This window comes from Helobdella robusta (genome assembly GCF_000326865.2).
Source record: "Helobdella robusta unplaced genomic scaffold HELROscaffold_2, whole genome shotgun sequence".
NCBI lineage: Eukaryota > Metazoa > Annelida > Clitellata > Rhynchobdellida > Glossiphoniidae > Helobdella > Helobdella robusta.
The window spans coordinates 9,241,174-9,255,187 of NW_008704083.1; the positions used below are offsets into that span (position 1 = coordinate 9,241,174).

General features: G+C 31.4%; 2 protein-coding genes across 2 annotated transcripts in view; one reads left to right on the forward strand and one right to left on the reverse strand.

Annotated features, from left to right (window-relative positions):
* Nucleotides 1-2,767, reverse strand: part of HELRODRAFT_188439 (hypothetical protein) — a 5,789-nt gene extending 3,022 nt beyond the window's left edge. Inside the window, exons 1-6 of the mRNA XM_009017785.1 lie at nucleotides 2,703-2,767; nucleotides 2,210-2,312; nucleotides 1,712-1,787; nucleotides 1,118-1,225; nucleotides 696-775; nucleotides 503-569 (exon numbers count right to left, since the gene is read on the reverse strand). Of these exons, the coding sequence (XP_009016033.1) occupies nucleotides 503-569; nucleotides 696-775; nucleotides 1,118-1,225; nucleotides 1,712-1,787; nucleotides 2,210-2,312; nucleotides 2,703-2,739 (471 nt within the window). The 5' untranslated portion in view covers nucleotides 2,740-2,767. The remainder of the gene's footprint in view (nucleotides 1-502; nucleotides 570-695; nucleotides 776-1,117; nucleotides 1,226-1,711; nucleotides 1,788-2,209; nucleotides 2,313-2,702) is intronic.
* A 4,242-nt stretch (nucleotides 2,768-7,009) lies between these two features.
* On the forward strand, nucleotides 7,010-13,600 carry HELRODRAFT_94192 (hypothetical protein). The gene is made up of 6 exons (XM_009017786.1): nucleotides 7,010-7,328; nucleotides 8,562-8,747; nucleotides 9,197-9,336; nucleotides 12,003-12,129; nucleotides 12,352-12,612; nucleotides 12,806-13,600. The coding sequence occupies exons 1-6, from the start codon at nucleotides 7,155-7,157 to the stop codon at nucleotides 12,950-12,952; spliced, it is 1,035 nt and encodes a 344-aa protein (XP_009016034.1). The 5' UTR covers nucleotides 7,010-7,154; the 3' UTR covers nucleotides 12,953-13,600.
* The last annotated feature ends 414 nt before the right edge of the window (nucleotides 13,601-14,014 follow it).

Consider the following 14,014-nt stretch of genomic DNA (forward strand, 5'->3'; position numbering starts at 1 on the left):
GTTTAATGAATGAATGAATGAATGATTCAATCAATCAATCAATCAATCAATCAATCAATCAATCAATCAATCAATCAATCAATCAATCAATCAATCAATCAATCAATCAATCAATCAATCAATCAATCAATCAATCAATCAATCAATCAATCAATCAATCAATCAATCAATCAATCAATCAATCAATCAATCAATCAATCAATCAATCAATCAATCAATCAATCAATCAATCAATCAATCAATCAATCAATCAATCAATCAATCAATCAATCAATCAATCAATCAATCAATCAATCAATCAATCAATCAATCAATCAATCAATCAATCAATCAATCAATCAATCAATCAATCAATCAATCAATCAATCAATCAATCAATCAATCAATCAATCAATCAATCAATCAATCAATCAATCAATCAATCAATCAATCAATCAACCAACAAGCCTGCCAGCCAACCAACCAATCAATCAATCAAGTATTAATCAATCAATCAACCAACTTTCTCGAACCCCTCAAGACAGTCTAGGAGTGACAGTTGATATTTGCACAGGCCAGCTGATGCATCCCTGAGTAAAGATAAAAAAAAACTAAATAAAAATATCCTAATTTTGAAATAATAATAAATATCATAATAATAATAATTATTTTTCATAATAAATCCAAAAATAATTAGGTAAAAAATATTATTAAACCTAAAGTATTCGTAATCCTCTAGTCCATCGTTGCTTAACATGTTATACACTTCTTGGGCATTTTTCTTTAGATGAGATATCTACATATTTATTTATTTATAATAATAATTATTATTATTACTATTATTATCAAAAACAAATGAATATAAATATGTAAAGAATAATTATTAATAATTAAATAATAATCCATATTTGAATGTCTGTGTATATATATATATCAACATATGTGTGTGTGTGCATGTATGTGCATTGTGCATGTATTTACTTTTAATATTGTTATCAACATAACCATATAATAAAAATATAAACACACACATATATATATATATATGTGTGTATTTATATATATATATAACAAATAAATAAACAAATAAATGAATAAAAATAATAAATGACCCAAATAGCAGCAATTAATTACTGACCATATAGGTCCCGATGAGAAATGCAGCATTTATTTTATAGTGGGTAGCATCGTTGGGCACATTGCAAACAGTGTAGTGTACGATCTTCTTTCGACACATCGACTTCATCTTGAAATTTCGATAGAAGAAAATAAAAATCTATTTATCTATTTATTTATTATTATTAATCTACTAGTAAATATAAATGTTTATTTATTTAAAATATGAAACCGAAATATATCATAATTATATATCAAACGATGTACCATGTATTATATCATCTTATCATATCAAATCATATCATATATCATATCATGTTATGTCATATGATATATCATAATATATCATTTGGTAGAGCATTCCATAACCTTTAGTTAATATATGATTGATATATCATAATATATCATTTGGTAGAGCATTCCATAACCTTTAGTTAATATGGATACAGTCAGACTATTTTATTTATTAGTATCAATTATTCTCTATTGATAAATATTAATAATTAATTTGTTAATTTACTTATTTATTTATTAAAATTTATTTACTGCTATTAAAAATTTAAATTAATTTATAAGAATAATTAAATGTGAAAATGGAAAACTTTCCATAGCATACTTTCTGCTTCCTATCCAACAGGATGGAGTATTTATAGATGCATGCTAGGTTAAGGGGTCCAAAGTCTTCATGGAAGCTAATGGGAAAATATAATTAATTAATTAGTTAATTATTCAATTAATCAATTATTTACTTAATTGTTTAATCAATTGTTAATTAGGCTTGGTATAAAATAATTAGTTGATTAATTGGAAAAAATTTACAAAAAAATTCTAATAAAACTAATCAGGGTTTAGATTTATAAAAACATGTGAATGTGTTTAATGCATTCTTTTATTCACATAATGGGCTTCTGGTTGGTGTTTTGATATACAAACACAACATACATACATACAAAATACAACATATTAAAACTAACTAGAAATGAATCTTAATCATCACTCAAAACATAAATTTATATTATTATTAGAAATGTTATTGAAATTTAATAATATAATTCTCAGTATAAAATCCAAAAATTTCACCAAAATTTATCATACTAATAGTAGCTTCTCTAACTTGACATATTTGAAGACGAAATCAGTGCAGAAGAAATGATACTCCTCCGTATTTTTCAGCGGAGTCCATTCTGGATCCTTAATTATGTAAAAGTACAACCTTCCTGTATGTGTGTGTGTGTTTGAGTATATAGGGGAAAATATATTAATATTAAAAATAAAATTAATTAGTTAGTTAATTACTTTAATTAAGAAAACTCAGTAACTTGAGAAGCAAGTGGTTTTATAAATTAATTTCAAACCACTTAAGTCACTTAAGACTTCAATATGAATGATCCAACATGCAGCAGGAATTTTGAATAAGTAAATAAATAAAATAAAAACAGTTGGTAATCAGATCAGACATTATCTGCCTTGGTCGTTGCAATTGAGAGTTCATCAGACAGTACAAATACAAACAAAACGAAAGTAGTAAACAAACACCAGTAGCCAAATAACAGAGGCGAATGGATGTAAAAATGAATTAATAAAAATAAATGAAGAACAAAACGAACCTGGAATTATTTCGATGTATTCGATGGGATCTCTCATTTCTTCTCTCTCCCAGTCTAAAAGTTATTAACGTTAATTAGGAATTCTACAATTTTTTTAAATTCAAAAAAATATCACGTCACGTGAGGCAAACAAGTGCTCTGCTGTTTGACTCTCTCAAGACATTTACAAACATGAAAATGAATATATATATATATTGACTTAAATATATATGTTTAAATCGAATTATGTGTTTTAAAAATATTTTTGTTAATTTGATTATAAAAAGTGCTTTTTGTCCGGTTTGTGAAAAACAGTAGCTTACTGAAACCATAGGTTGACTTACTAGGATTGAGCTATAGTCACTCATTATTTTACTTATTCGATCTTAAGCTTTTATTGGTTTTTATGAAACAAACGGCGTAAATACATCAAAATTGTTATTTTAACATCTATTTTTGTCATGTTCAATAAATGTTTTAGATTCTAATGCTCCTGGAAAATGGTTCTTGGAAATCAAACGTTGGATTACGGCAGCATTGATCAGTGACTTATATCATTGTTTTTAGCATAATAAAGTCAAATAAATGGTTCATATAGCTTGCTTGTTTAAACCTATGCAATTTCGTAAGTAAGCCAATAATCCAAGGAAGTGAAATGAACGCTGAAATGATGATCATTTCGAATATGTTCAACACAAAGACTTTTGTCAAAATTATTTTCTATTTTATGATGTTTTAAGTTTAAAATTAAAAAAGTATAAAAATAATCTTTCGGGCCAATATTTTTCATCTAATCATCATTTCCATAAATATTCAATTAACTAAATAATTATACATTTGAAAAGTTTAAATTAAAAATTTATAATCAGAAAACAATTAGGAGCAGCAGTGACTTGACAATTTCACGACGATAAACCACTTATCTACACTTACACCACTGTTCAAATCAAATAAATATGCAATAATATAAGTATAAACACACACACGCACGCTCCAGTGCTATGATCCAGTGCTATTCACGCATTTTGATGATTTTGTGATAAGCATTAACAAGCATTAAATGCATGAAATTATTTGACAGCAATTTTAGACAGGTTAGAAAAAACTTTAAACGCTTTTGAGCCAAGTATTTGAAAATTTAGCACTCTTTTGATTTTAATATGAAGATAAAAGATAAAGGTTTTTCAGCAACGGCTTTTTATGTTTCTGCTTCTTTCGTCACTAATGTTAACCATTTAGTTAGTTAGAAGAATTGAGTTTCAAGATATCAAGGTTTTTATTTTTTTATGTTTTTTCTTTAATAAGCATACAAACGCGCGCGTACACACACATCTACACACACACACACACACACACACATACGCACATACATACGCACCCTCACAAATAAAATTTATATGTATTTTATCAAAAATATAAAACGGATCATCAATTTTATTCAACTTCGTATTTTCGGTTAAAACGATTATTTATTTATTTATTATAACCATTTATTTTTATCATTTGATTACTACATATTTTGCTTTTGCTTATTATTATCGGTAACTAATTCACAATGATTATTTTAGTAGCGGATAATAAATTTAAATAAATTATTTTTGTGAAAGAACGCAAACACAGATTAAATTTTGCTAATGTGTTACTCTACTGCCATCTCTATCATCACATTATTTGTTATTGTTATTATTATTATTTATATTATTTTAAACCTGGTTGTTTTCCATTCGCAGAAGTCTGAGGCTCTGTAAAAGTAACTAATATACAGTGAGCCGATGAAGCTCTTCTAGGAGTTTCTGTGAGTGTGCGTATGTATGTGTGTGTATTTGTTTGTATGTATTTATGTATATTTTTATATGTACCGATGTGTGTGTGTGTGTGCGCGCGTGTATTTGTACTTGTGTACGTGCAAAAATTGTACGATTGTGTGTGCACACATAGGTGTGCATTCGTGTTTTTGCATTCGTGTGTGTATTGTTTAAGTTTGTATTGTATTTGCATGTATTTGTAATGTGTTTGGTATTATTTGTGAGTATTTTACTGCACGTGATGTACCTGCTATAATACGTTTGTATGAATAATTGGCATATTTGTTTGTATGTGTTTATGTATGCATTCGATTTCCTCATTAACATGCAAATTATTCAAAAGTTTAAGTACGTGCGTTAGAATATTTTTATACATTGGTATGTATATAAGAGTGCACATATGTATTTATATATATATAAATGTACGTATATATATATATATATATATATATATATATATTATTTAAATAAGTATTCAGAATTTAGGAATATGTTTTTACATAAATGTTTATCGGTACTTATGTATGATTTATATAAGATGAGAGGGTGAATGTTTTATATTGTATTTTTGCATTTAAACCATTTCACTTTCTACACATCATGTTACGTTCTTCGTACAGACGAAAACATAAGACTACATCCATACATATTACGTAGACGTATTTATACATTACGTAAGACATTTATTAGGTATTAAGGTATTTATGTAATAAAAGCGGGTGTAATTCGAATTATTTGTATTAGATATACAAGGAATAATACGCAGATACATTTACTTGCCTAACTCTATGGAGAAGAAAGGAATATAAAACGTTATCTGGAACACATACACGCATCCAAGTTCTATATTTACACACACACACACACACACACACACACACACACACACACACACACACACACACACTCTTACATACATACATACACACACACATATATATATATATACTTACATTTATACATACATACATATACATACATACTTAAACACTCTTATACAACTTAGATTCAAACGTTTGATCGAGACCTATGTTAATATAAGATGCGGTGTTTTGTGTTAGTAAAATAAGGCGATATCTTCATATATGTATATATACGCTGATGTTGTTTTTGTTGTTGCTGTTGTTTGTTGCCGCATGAATTTGATGTTGTTGTTTCTGTTTGAGATTATTATGTATTTTTGATTTTGTCGTTTTATTCTGTTTCGGTTTTTTGTTTTTTTTTTTAAATATTCTAAATAAATTATAACGCTATTTTTAATAAATACATGGAATAATTGTTCGACACTGTCCGTTGGGTTTCATCTTATTTTTTGTTATCTTTGGTTTTTATAAAAAGTAAGAGAAAGCTAAAAGAAAAAAAAAGTGATCTTAAAATTTAAAAATTTGATATCTATCAATTTCACAAAATATAAATTTAATTTTATGTTCAGCCATTAAATTTATCTCACACCTCACGCATTCTTACCTAAGAAAAGAAATTTTTATACTCATTTGTATAAAATAAATGAACCATTTGTTATTATTTATTTCAGCAAAAATTGAAGATGTTTCAGAAGAAAACTCGCGCCAAAACCTTCATATCACCTCCAAAGAATTTCGAACACCGAGTGCACGCCGGATTCGACTCGGTAAAAGGTAGTTATGTCGGTCTACCGATTCAATGGAACAACCTCATCGACGCCAACAAGAATGCTTATTATGGAAAGTTGAATACCGACGTTTCGAGATTTTCTCCTCATAAGGTTTGTTGTTCGTACTTTTATTATAATATTCGGCGTTGCAGTGTCGTTGCTATCGCTGCCATCACCGCTTCGACGTTGCAGTGGTGACAGATGAATGAATATTTAAATGAAAATGTCTACAATAAAAGTATGGGCTGGTGTTTGTTAGTGTGGTCTGTATGTGTGAGCGTGTTTTTCAAATACTACATTTGTAAAATGCACTACATGACAAACGTATAATACATGATTCGTCGCCAACAATGATACACGCAGACAACAAATGGATACACGACAAACTACACGCGAAACTTCAAATCGTTGGACGACTACAAATCTCCAAAAGTCACTTTCTCACCGAACGTCAGACACCACCACGCCACGTCGGCACCAATCTCAAACGGCACCAACTCAAACGCGTACAATCCTTCAGTGAACGGCTACATCAAAAATGCCACTTCCTCTTCCTACAACTCGCCAGTGTCCCACAATTACAACGGATACTCGGCTTCCTCCACATCGTCGCCCTCCCAATATTTTGACCCCCCGAAGAAATACCCATCAATTTCATACGTGCCACTCAGTCACAGCACTCTCACACCAGTCAAAAACATCTCAACAGATTATAGAAACTACAGCAATCGACCTCTCTGGAATGACGCAAAAAATTCATACAGCAGACATCTGGAATCGCTGAGTAGGACATTCGATAGCGGGGTGACCATCGGCGGCAGAATATACCCTCTGTCAAATGAAGATTTTATAAAAAGGGCAAAAAGTCACATCTTAGATAAAACTTTGACTAGCGTTATTTCAAATACTCCACTGCCTTCCTCCAAATACGCCACATATTCTGCTGGCGTTCCACTCTCCAAATCTCAATTCTCTCCAACCTCAATTCCCTACATAACTACTTCCGTCACCACATTGTCCTCTCCGGGCAACAACATGAATGGAGTGAGCAATTACGTCAGCGATGCTGGAAATGACGTCACCAGTTACATGACGTCACCTTCCGTCATCAGGAAGCATGACAATTTGGCTAAGAAACCTTTGCGCAACGTTTTGGAACCTCTTGCTGAAAAGAATGAAGCAGTGTCTGGAGGAGAGAATTATGATAAAGTTAGTTTTGTTCCGTCTATTTGGAATTATTCGATTATATAGTTGTATTTTAACAGGATATTTTTATGTTAAAATTTGGCTTTAAAAAATTAGCTGTTGAAGTTAGTTCCTCGGTTGAACTTTGAAAGGTTTGATTCAAGAAAACATTTAGCGAGCAACTTTCTTATCAACTTTCTATTAGCGAGTTTTTACGTCATTTCTTTATCGCTTTCATTAAATTCAACGTCATCGATTTGATATTCACATTTTTTCATCATTCATTCGATATTTTTCATTTAATTTTATCATCGATTTCGTTACATCGCTAACTTTGTTCTCATAAATTTTATTTGATAAAAAATTCAACATTAACGGCATTTGTTCTTTTTCATTTCTTGCTAAGCACATCATAAATTTTTAGCTTCTCTTTCTCTCTCTCTCTCTCTTTCTCTTTCTCTCTCTCCTTCTTTCTCGAATAACTTTCAAGTCTGCAAAAACAGATGAACAGTTTAAGATCGCTACTGATGTTAACGATCTACAACAAAAATAACATTGCAATAAATTCTCAACAGTTTGTTTATAGATGTTTTCATTAAAGTTTATGCGAGCCACCCAGCAACAGCTTGGCTCACATTTCGTTCACGTCTTTAATTAATTGAAATTAATTAAAACATTCACACAGATTCTTGAACGGCATTTAATAAATTCATTTAGAGAGAGTTATTTTAGGAAACATTTTCAATATTTTGTTTGCGTGTCAGTGTGATTATTCACAAAGACAAACCCACAAGCAAACAAAGACATACAAGAAAACAGATAGAGAGGGGGAAAGAGAAAAAAGAGAGCGAGAAAGAAAGAGAGTGAGAGAAAAACACGAAAAGATAAACACGCCTAAGAATATATATCTTTCATAAGCACTCGAAACTGGTTTCATCCATTCGAACAAAAGTTTTTTCTCTCCTATCTTTCTCGTCTCTCATTATTTATAACATTTTTCCATGTGCCAAAATACTTTGTAATTAGTTTTTTCTTAAACAACCCAACCAACAAACAAAACAAGAAATAATAAATAAATGAATCTTTCTTTCTCTCTCTCTCTCTTTTTCTCCCTCTCTTTCTTTCTTTCTCTCTCTCTCTCCTCTCTCTCTCTCTTTCTTTCTCTCTCTCTCTCTCTCTCTCTCTCTCAAGAAAAAAAAATCGAAACGAAGAAACAGCACTGTCACTCATTTAATAATCACCCTCCTTTCACCAAAGTTTCGAGACGCGTTGAAGTCTGTGGTGTGCATAGGTGACCCCAGAAAGTTGTTCACTGAACTTGTCAAAATAGGCGAGGGTTCCACGGGCATTGTGTACACGGCCCTCGATCGCAACCGGAAGAAGGTCGCTGTGAAGAGGATGGACCTGAGAAAGCAGCAAAGAAAGGAGCTGCTTTTTAATGAGGTTGGTTGAGTGTTGGATGGTTATTTGGTCAGTCGGTCGGTTGGTTGGTCGGTTGATCGGTCGGTAGGTCAGTTGGTCAGTCAATAGGTCGGTTGGTTGGTCGGTTGATATGTAAAGGAATGATTATTGTTGATGTATCTGTTGTTTGTTGGAGTGACATATAAGATAAGAAATGACTGCTTTGTTGATTGAATGATTGAGTGATTGATTGGTTGAGTGATAAGTTGAAGTAACTTGTTAAAGGAATGGTAAGGTGAATGTATGCGAGAGATGAATAAATGAATAATCAAAGAATTGTATAGCTAAAGGAAACAGAATGTAGAATATTCACACACACAAACAAACAAACGTACGAAATTGTAGACAAACAAAAAAACAAACACAATGCAAAAACGACCAGCAAACAAACCAAACATTCAGACAAACAATCATACAAACAAAAAACACAGGTACTGATAATGCGGGACTACCATCACCCAAACATCGTGAACATGTACAGCAGTTACTTGGTGGGGGATGAACTCTGGGTGGTCATGGAATATTTGGAGGGGGGTGCCCTTACTGACATCGTCTCATCATCACATTCCAAGTTGGTGATGATCAGGATGATGATGTATGTTCAGGATGGTGATGATGAAGATGATGATGGCGATGATGAAGATAATAATGGTGATGGAAACAATGATGGCGAGGACGACGACGAAAATGATGAAAGTGGTTAAGACGCTAAAAATGATGGTGTTTATTAATGACGATGATAATGTGCATCTTATGTATATCACAAACACTAATATAGTTATCAAAGATATATAGCGATGAAATGATGACATAGCAAAACTAAACTACGCAGATTTCACGGCACAGCAAAAAACAAAAAAATTATTTTTGACAACTGCAACAGCAAAACTATCTAACATTTGCATTATCGTCAGATTTTAGATAGTAACAAGATGTTACATAAATTACACTATACACACTCTTGTGTTAGAATTGCATATTAATAATGACGTAATACTGCACGTTTAACTTGTAATTATCTAATTAACTAATTAGCTATTTAACTAATTAGCTAATATTAATACTAAATATAGGTAGTAACATTCAGAGTGATATTATTAATGATAATGATATTAATAATCTAATTATATATAACTTACATGTATGTATATATTATCGCTACATACACCCATACATTACACACAAACAAACAAACACACACACAAACACACACACACAGATATATATATATATATATATATATATACATATATGATGTTATTTCTAACTTGTATGTATGACTAACCTCGCAGAAAGCTTCTTCTCTTATTGCTCGCTGCAGAAACTCAGCTCATACAATAACCTATTTCATCGTCGTCGTCATCTTCAAAGTTATCATCATCATCATCATCATCGTTTTCGTCATCCTCCTCCTCATCACCATTATAACCAACATCGTCATCATCATCGTCGTCGTCATCATCGTCAGTGGATTTTTTTATCAACACCATCATCATCGTCATCACTTATATTATGTATTATCATCATCATCCTCATTAGATTTATCATCATCATCATTATTGCCATCCATGTTAATCATCATTCTCATTTTCTTCGTTAAGAACATTGTTATTCTTGCTATCAATATTACTATCCATTTATAATAATACTTATTTTTTCTAAAACAAAAACTCACCACAAAGAAATGCGCACACATGCATATGTACACACATCATTACACACACATACATTCTCATATACACACACATACACTCTCATACACACACACATACACACACACATACCAACATACACACTCACACACACAGTTAATTACAAACACGTGTGTACATACACAAAATACGCGAAATATACCTTGGATGGTATTTGGATGGAATTCAATAAAACATTTTAAATGAATGAGTGTGGTATGATGATTGAGAAGATGATCAACATACAAAGTATATAAACAAACGTGTATAAAATACAAATATACATTCATTCATACTGACCTGCATTCATACAAACACACTCATACATACGAACACACTCATACATACGAACATACATTCACACAAACATACATTCATACATACTTGTAAAAGTTTAAGCTATTCAAGCAAAACATTTTACAAATCCATACAAATATTATACCCGATGTTTTTTAATGTCAAGACAATATTGGTATAGTGTTTTCTATTTTACAAGCGTTATATTTATGTTACAGATCACTTTAGTTTATAAAGTTGAGCGTGTTTTTAAAGTGAAAAATTTTGGATTCAGAATAAAGTTTTGCCGTCTTAATATCTTTGTATTTAAAAAAAACTTGTTCAGTCCCAGCTGTTCCTCATAGCTTGAAACGTTGTTTATTACTTTTGAGTCATTCAAAAAAACTTCGAAAAACTGTTTAAACTTTAATTTGATTAAAACATTTTTTTAATTTTTAAAGATATTTAAGATATTTTTAAATATATTTGTACTATCATTTTGGCTGTAATAAATTTTTTCTGGCAACGACTTTCTGAAAGACTTTACAAAAGTTGCCTTTTCATGGCGAAATCTTTGATTCTTCACACAGACACACGCACACAAACACACACATACAAACACACATGCAAATGCACATACATAAGCGTGTAGTCGAATAACATTAATTACCAGAACAGATTTTTGATATGTTTACTTCTAGTCATTTTTTCTGCCTCTCGATTCATCCTCATCATAAACACTGCCAATATATTTTAAACACCACAATCATCACCTCAAAAAACATCATCATTACATCACAAGATCATCGTCATCATTTTCATTAGTATTGTTACCATAAAGTCGTTTTTATTCACAATTTCTCATTATTTTATCATCACAGTTAGCAGCTTCTTCATCACCTCCATATTGTCTTATCGGCGTAAATTTATTTTCCAAAACATTATCATCATCATCAATCTTATCTCTAAATGAGGTTCATGAGAATCACCGCTGCAACTTCTGGAAATAAATCGAAAGAAAAAAATTCTTAATTATCATTTGCTTATTGTTTCATCTTTATCAAATTCGTATTATCACTCTCATCTCCATCTTTTGGTTCTAGTTTATTATCATATCATGCTCTAATTACATTTATTATCATCCTCATTACCATCATGGCACTGACATCCACTTCTCCATCATCATTCATGCTATTATTATTTTATATTCACAATCAGCATTATCATCATCGTAGTTCGTAATCATTCTCTTCATCATCACCTCACTCAGAATGGATGAGCAGCAGATAGCAACGGTATGCAAGTCAGTGTTGTTGGGCCTGGCCTACCTACACGAGAACAACATCATACACAGAGATATCAAGTCAGACTCCATACTTTTGTCCAGAGAAGGCATTGTTAGTTTTGGCCGTCATCGTTGTCTTCTTCGTCATAGTTTTCATCATTTTATCATCATTTTCATCATCGTCGTCTTTATTTCGTCATCCTCTTCATTATTTTTACAACCATCTTCAACCTCCTTCTCATCAAGATCTCCATCGCTACGCTAATAATAATTTGTTTAATTTCAATCTACCGGCTAATCAATCAATCACCCATCAACCAATCGATCAATTCAGGTGAAACTATCAGATTTTGGATTTTGTGCTCAGGTAAGTCGTGACATCCCAAAGCGGAAGTCATTGGTAGGAACGCCATATTGGATGGCGCCGGAAGTCATAGCTCGTCTGCCTTACAATCAACCTGCCGATATATGGTCTTTGGGAATTATGTTGATCGAGATGATTGATGGGGAGCCGCCGTATTTCAACGAGCCCCCACTCCAGGCCATGAGGAAAGTTAGAGATCTAGCTCCACCCAAATCTAAAAATAACCATCGGGTAAATTTGAAAAATTATTGCAACCGTTTTAGCAATTAACTTTTAATGATAACGATCCGATTACATTAATTAACCGACTTGCTCACTCACTCATTCGAGTTTACCTAATCACTCACTCACTCACCTATTTATTCACTAACTCACTTATTCAAACACTCACTGGCTCACTCATTCACCCACTCACCACCTCTAGATCTCCCAACGCCTGCAATCGTTCATTGAAAGAATGCTGATAAGAGACGAAACGAAGAGAGCCACTGCATACGAGCTGCTACAACATCCATTCCTCAAACAAACTGGCCCATACGATTGCCTAATTCCCCTAATCAGACGGCCGTGATGATGACGACGACGATGGATGGTGGTGGTGGCCATGAGGGCGGCCACAATAATAATGACGACGACGACGTTGCGACGATTTGACATCAGTATTGAAATAACTTTTTGCATAAAAATTTTGCGTTATAAACGATCAAACTAATAAATACATCTTTCTTATTACAACCATTACCAATGTGTTGATCACCCAGATTGAAACCACCATCACCTTCATCATGATTATTATGTATTTATTAGCCATAATTTATCACCAGCAACACCATAATTAATTATAATTAATTAATTATTATTAATACTAGTTATAATTTAATCAGTGTCATTATTTTATTGTTACACTTTTTCATTATCATTATTACAATACTTATATAAAATAGGGGTTTGAACTACAAACTTTAATTAATAACATTTTAAATTAAATATTAATATAATTTGAGTTTAACAATAATTTTTTTCAAGAGTCTGTTGAATAAAATATATTATAAACCAAGCACACAGACACACATATACACATACAATACATCCAACATAGTATGCTTGGTCGTTTCTTTAAATTATTTTCATCAAAGTTTTTTTTTATAAAATATTATCCTAATTTTGAAATATATAGTTTATTATTAAATATGAACTATTATTAAATATAAATTATTATTTATTATTATTAAACATAATTTTAGAAATAATTATCTCATACGCTAGGGAATTTTTGGGAATCGATCGTCTTCTTGTTCTCGCTTCTTCTTAACTCGTGTTAAACTCTTGCCAAATCTGCTTTTGCTTTTTCTGGTCCTTTTCTCTGGAACTCTCTACCTACTTCTCTGACTACTTCTCCATCACTTGCGAAGTTCAGAGCGGATCTCAAGACCCATCTGTTTCAAAATTCATTGAGGAGCGCTGTTGAACATCGCGGAAATAGCGCTTTATAGGCTAATTGATTAATTGATTGATTGATTTTAAATCCAAATTTATTAAAATGTATCCAATGAACCAAAAAAAAGAACTAAAATACACCATCTGAAATATCGGCATAACAAAATATAGTTATACTAAAATACGCTTATATACC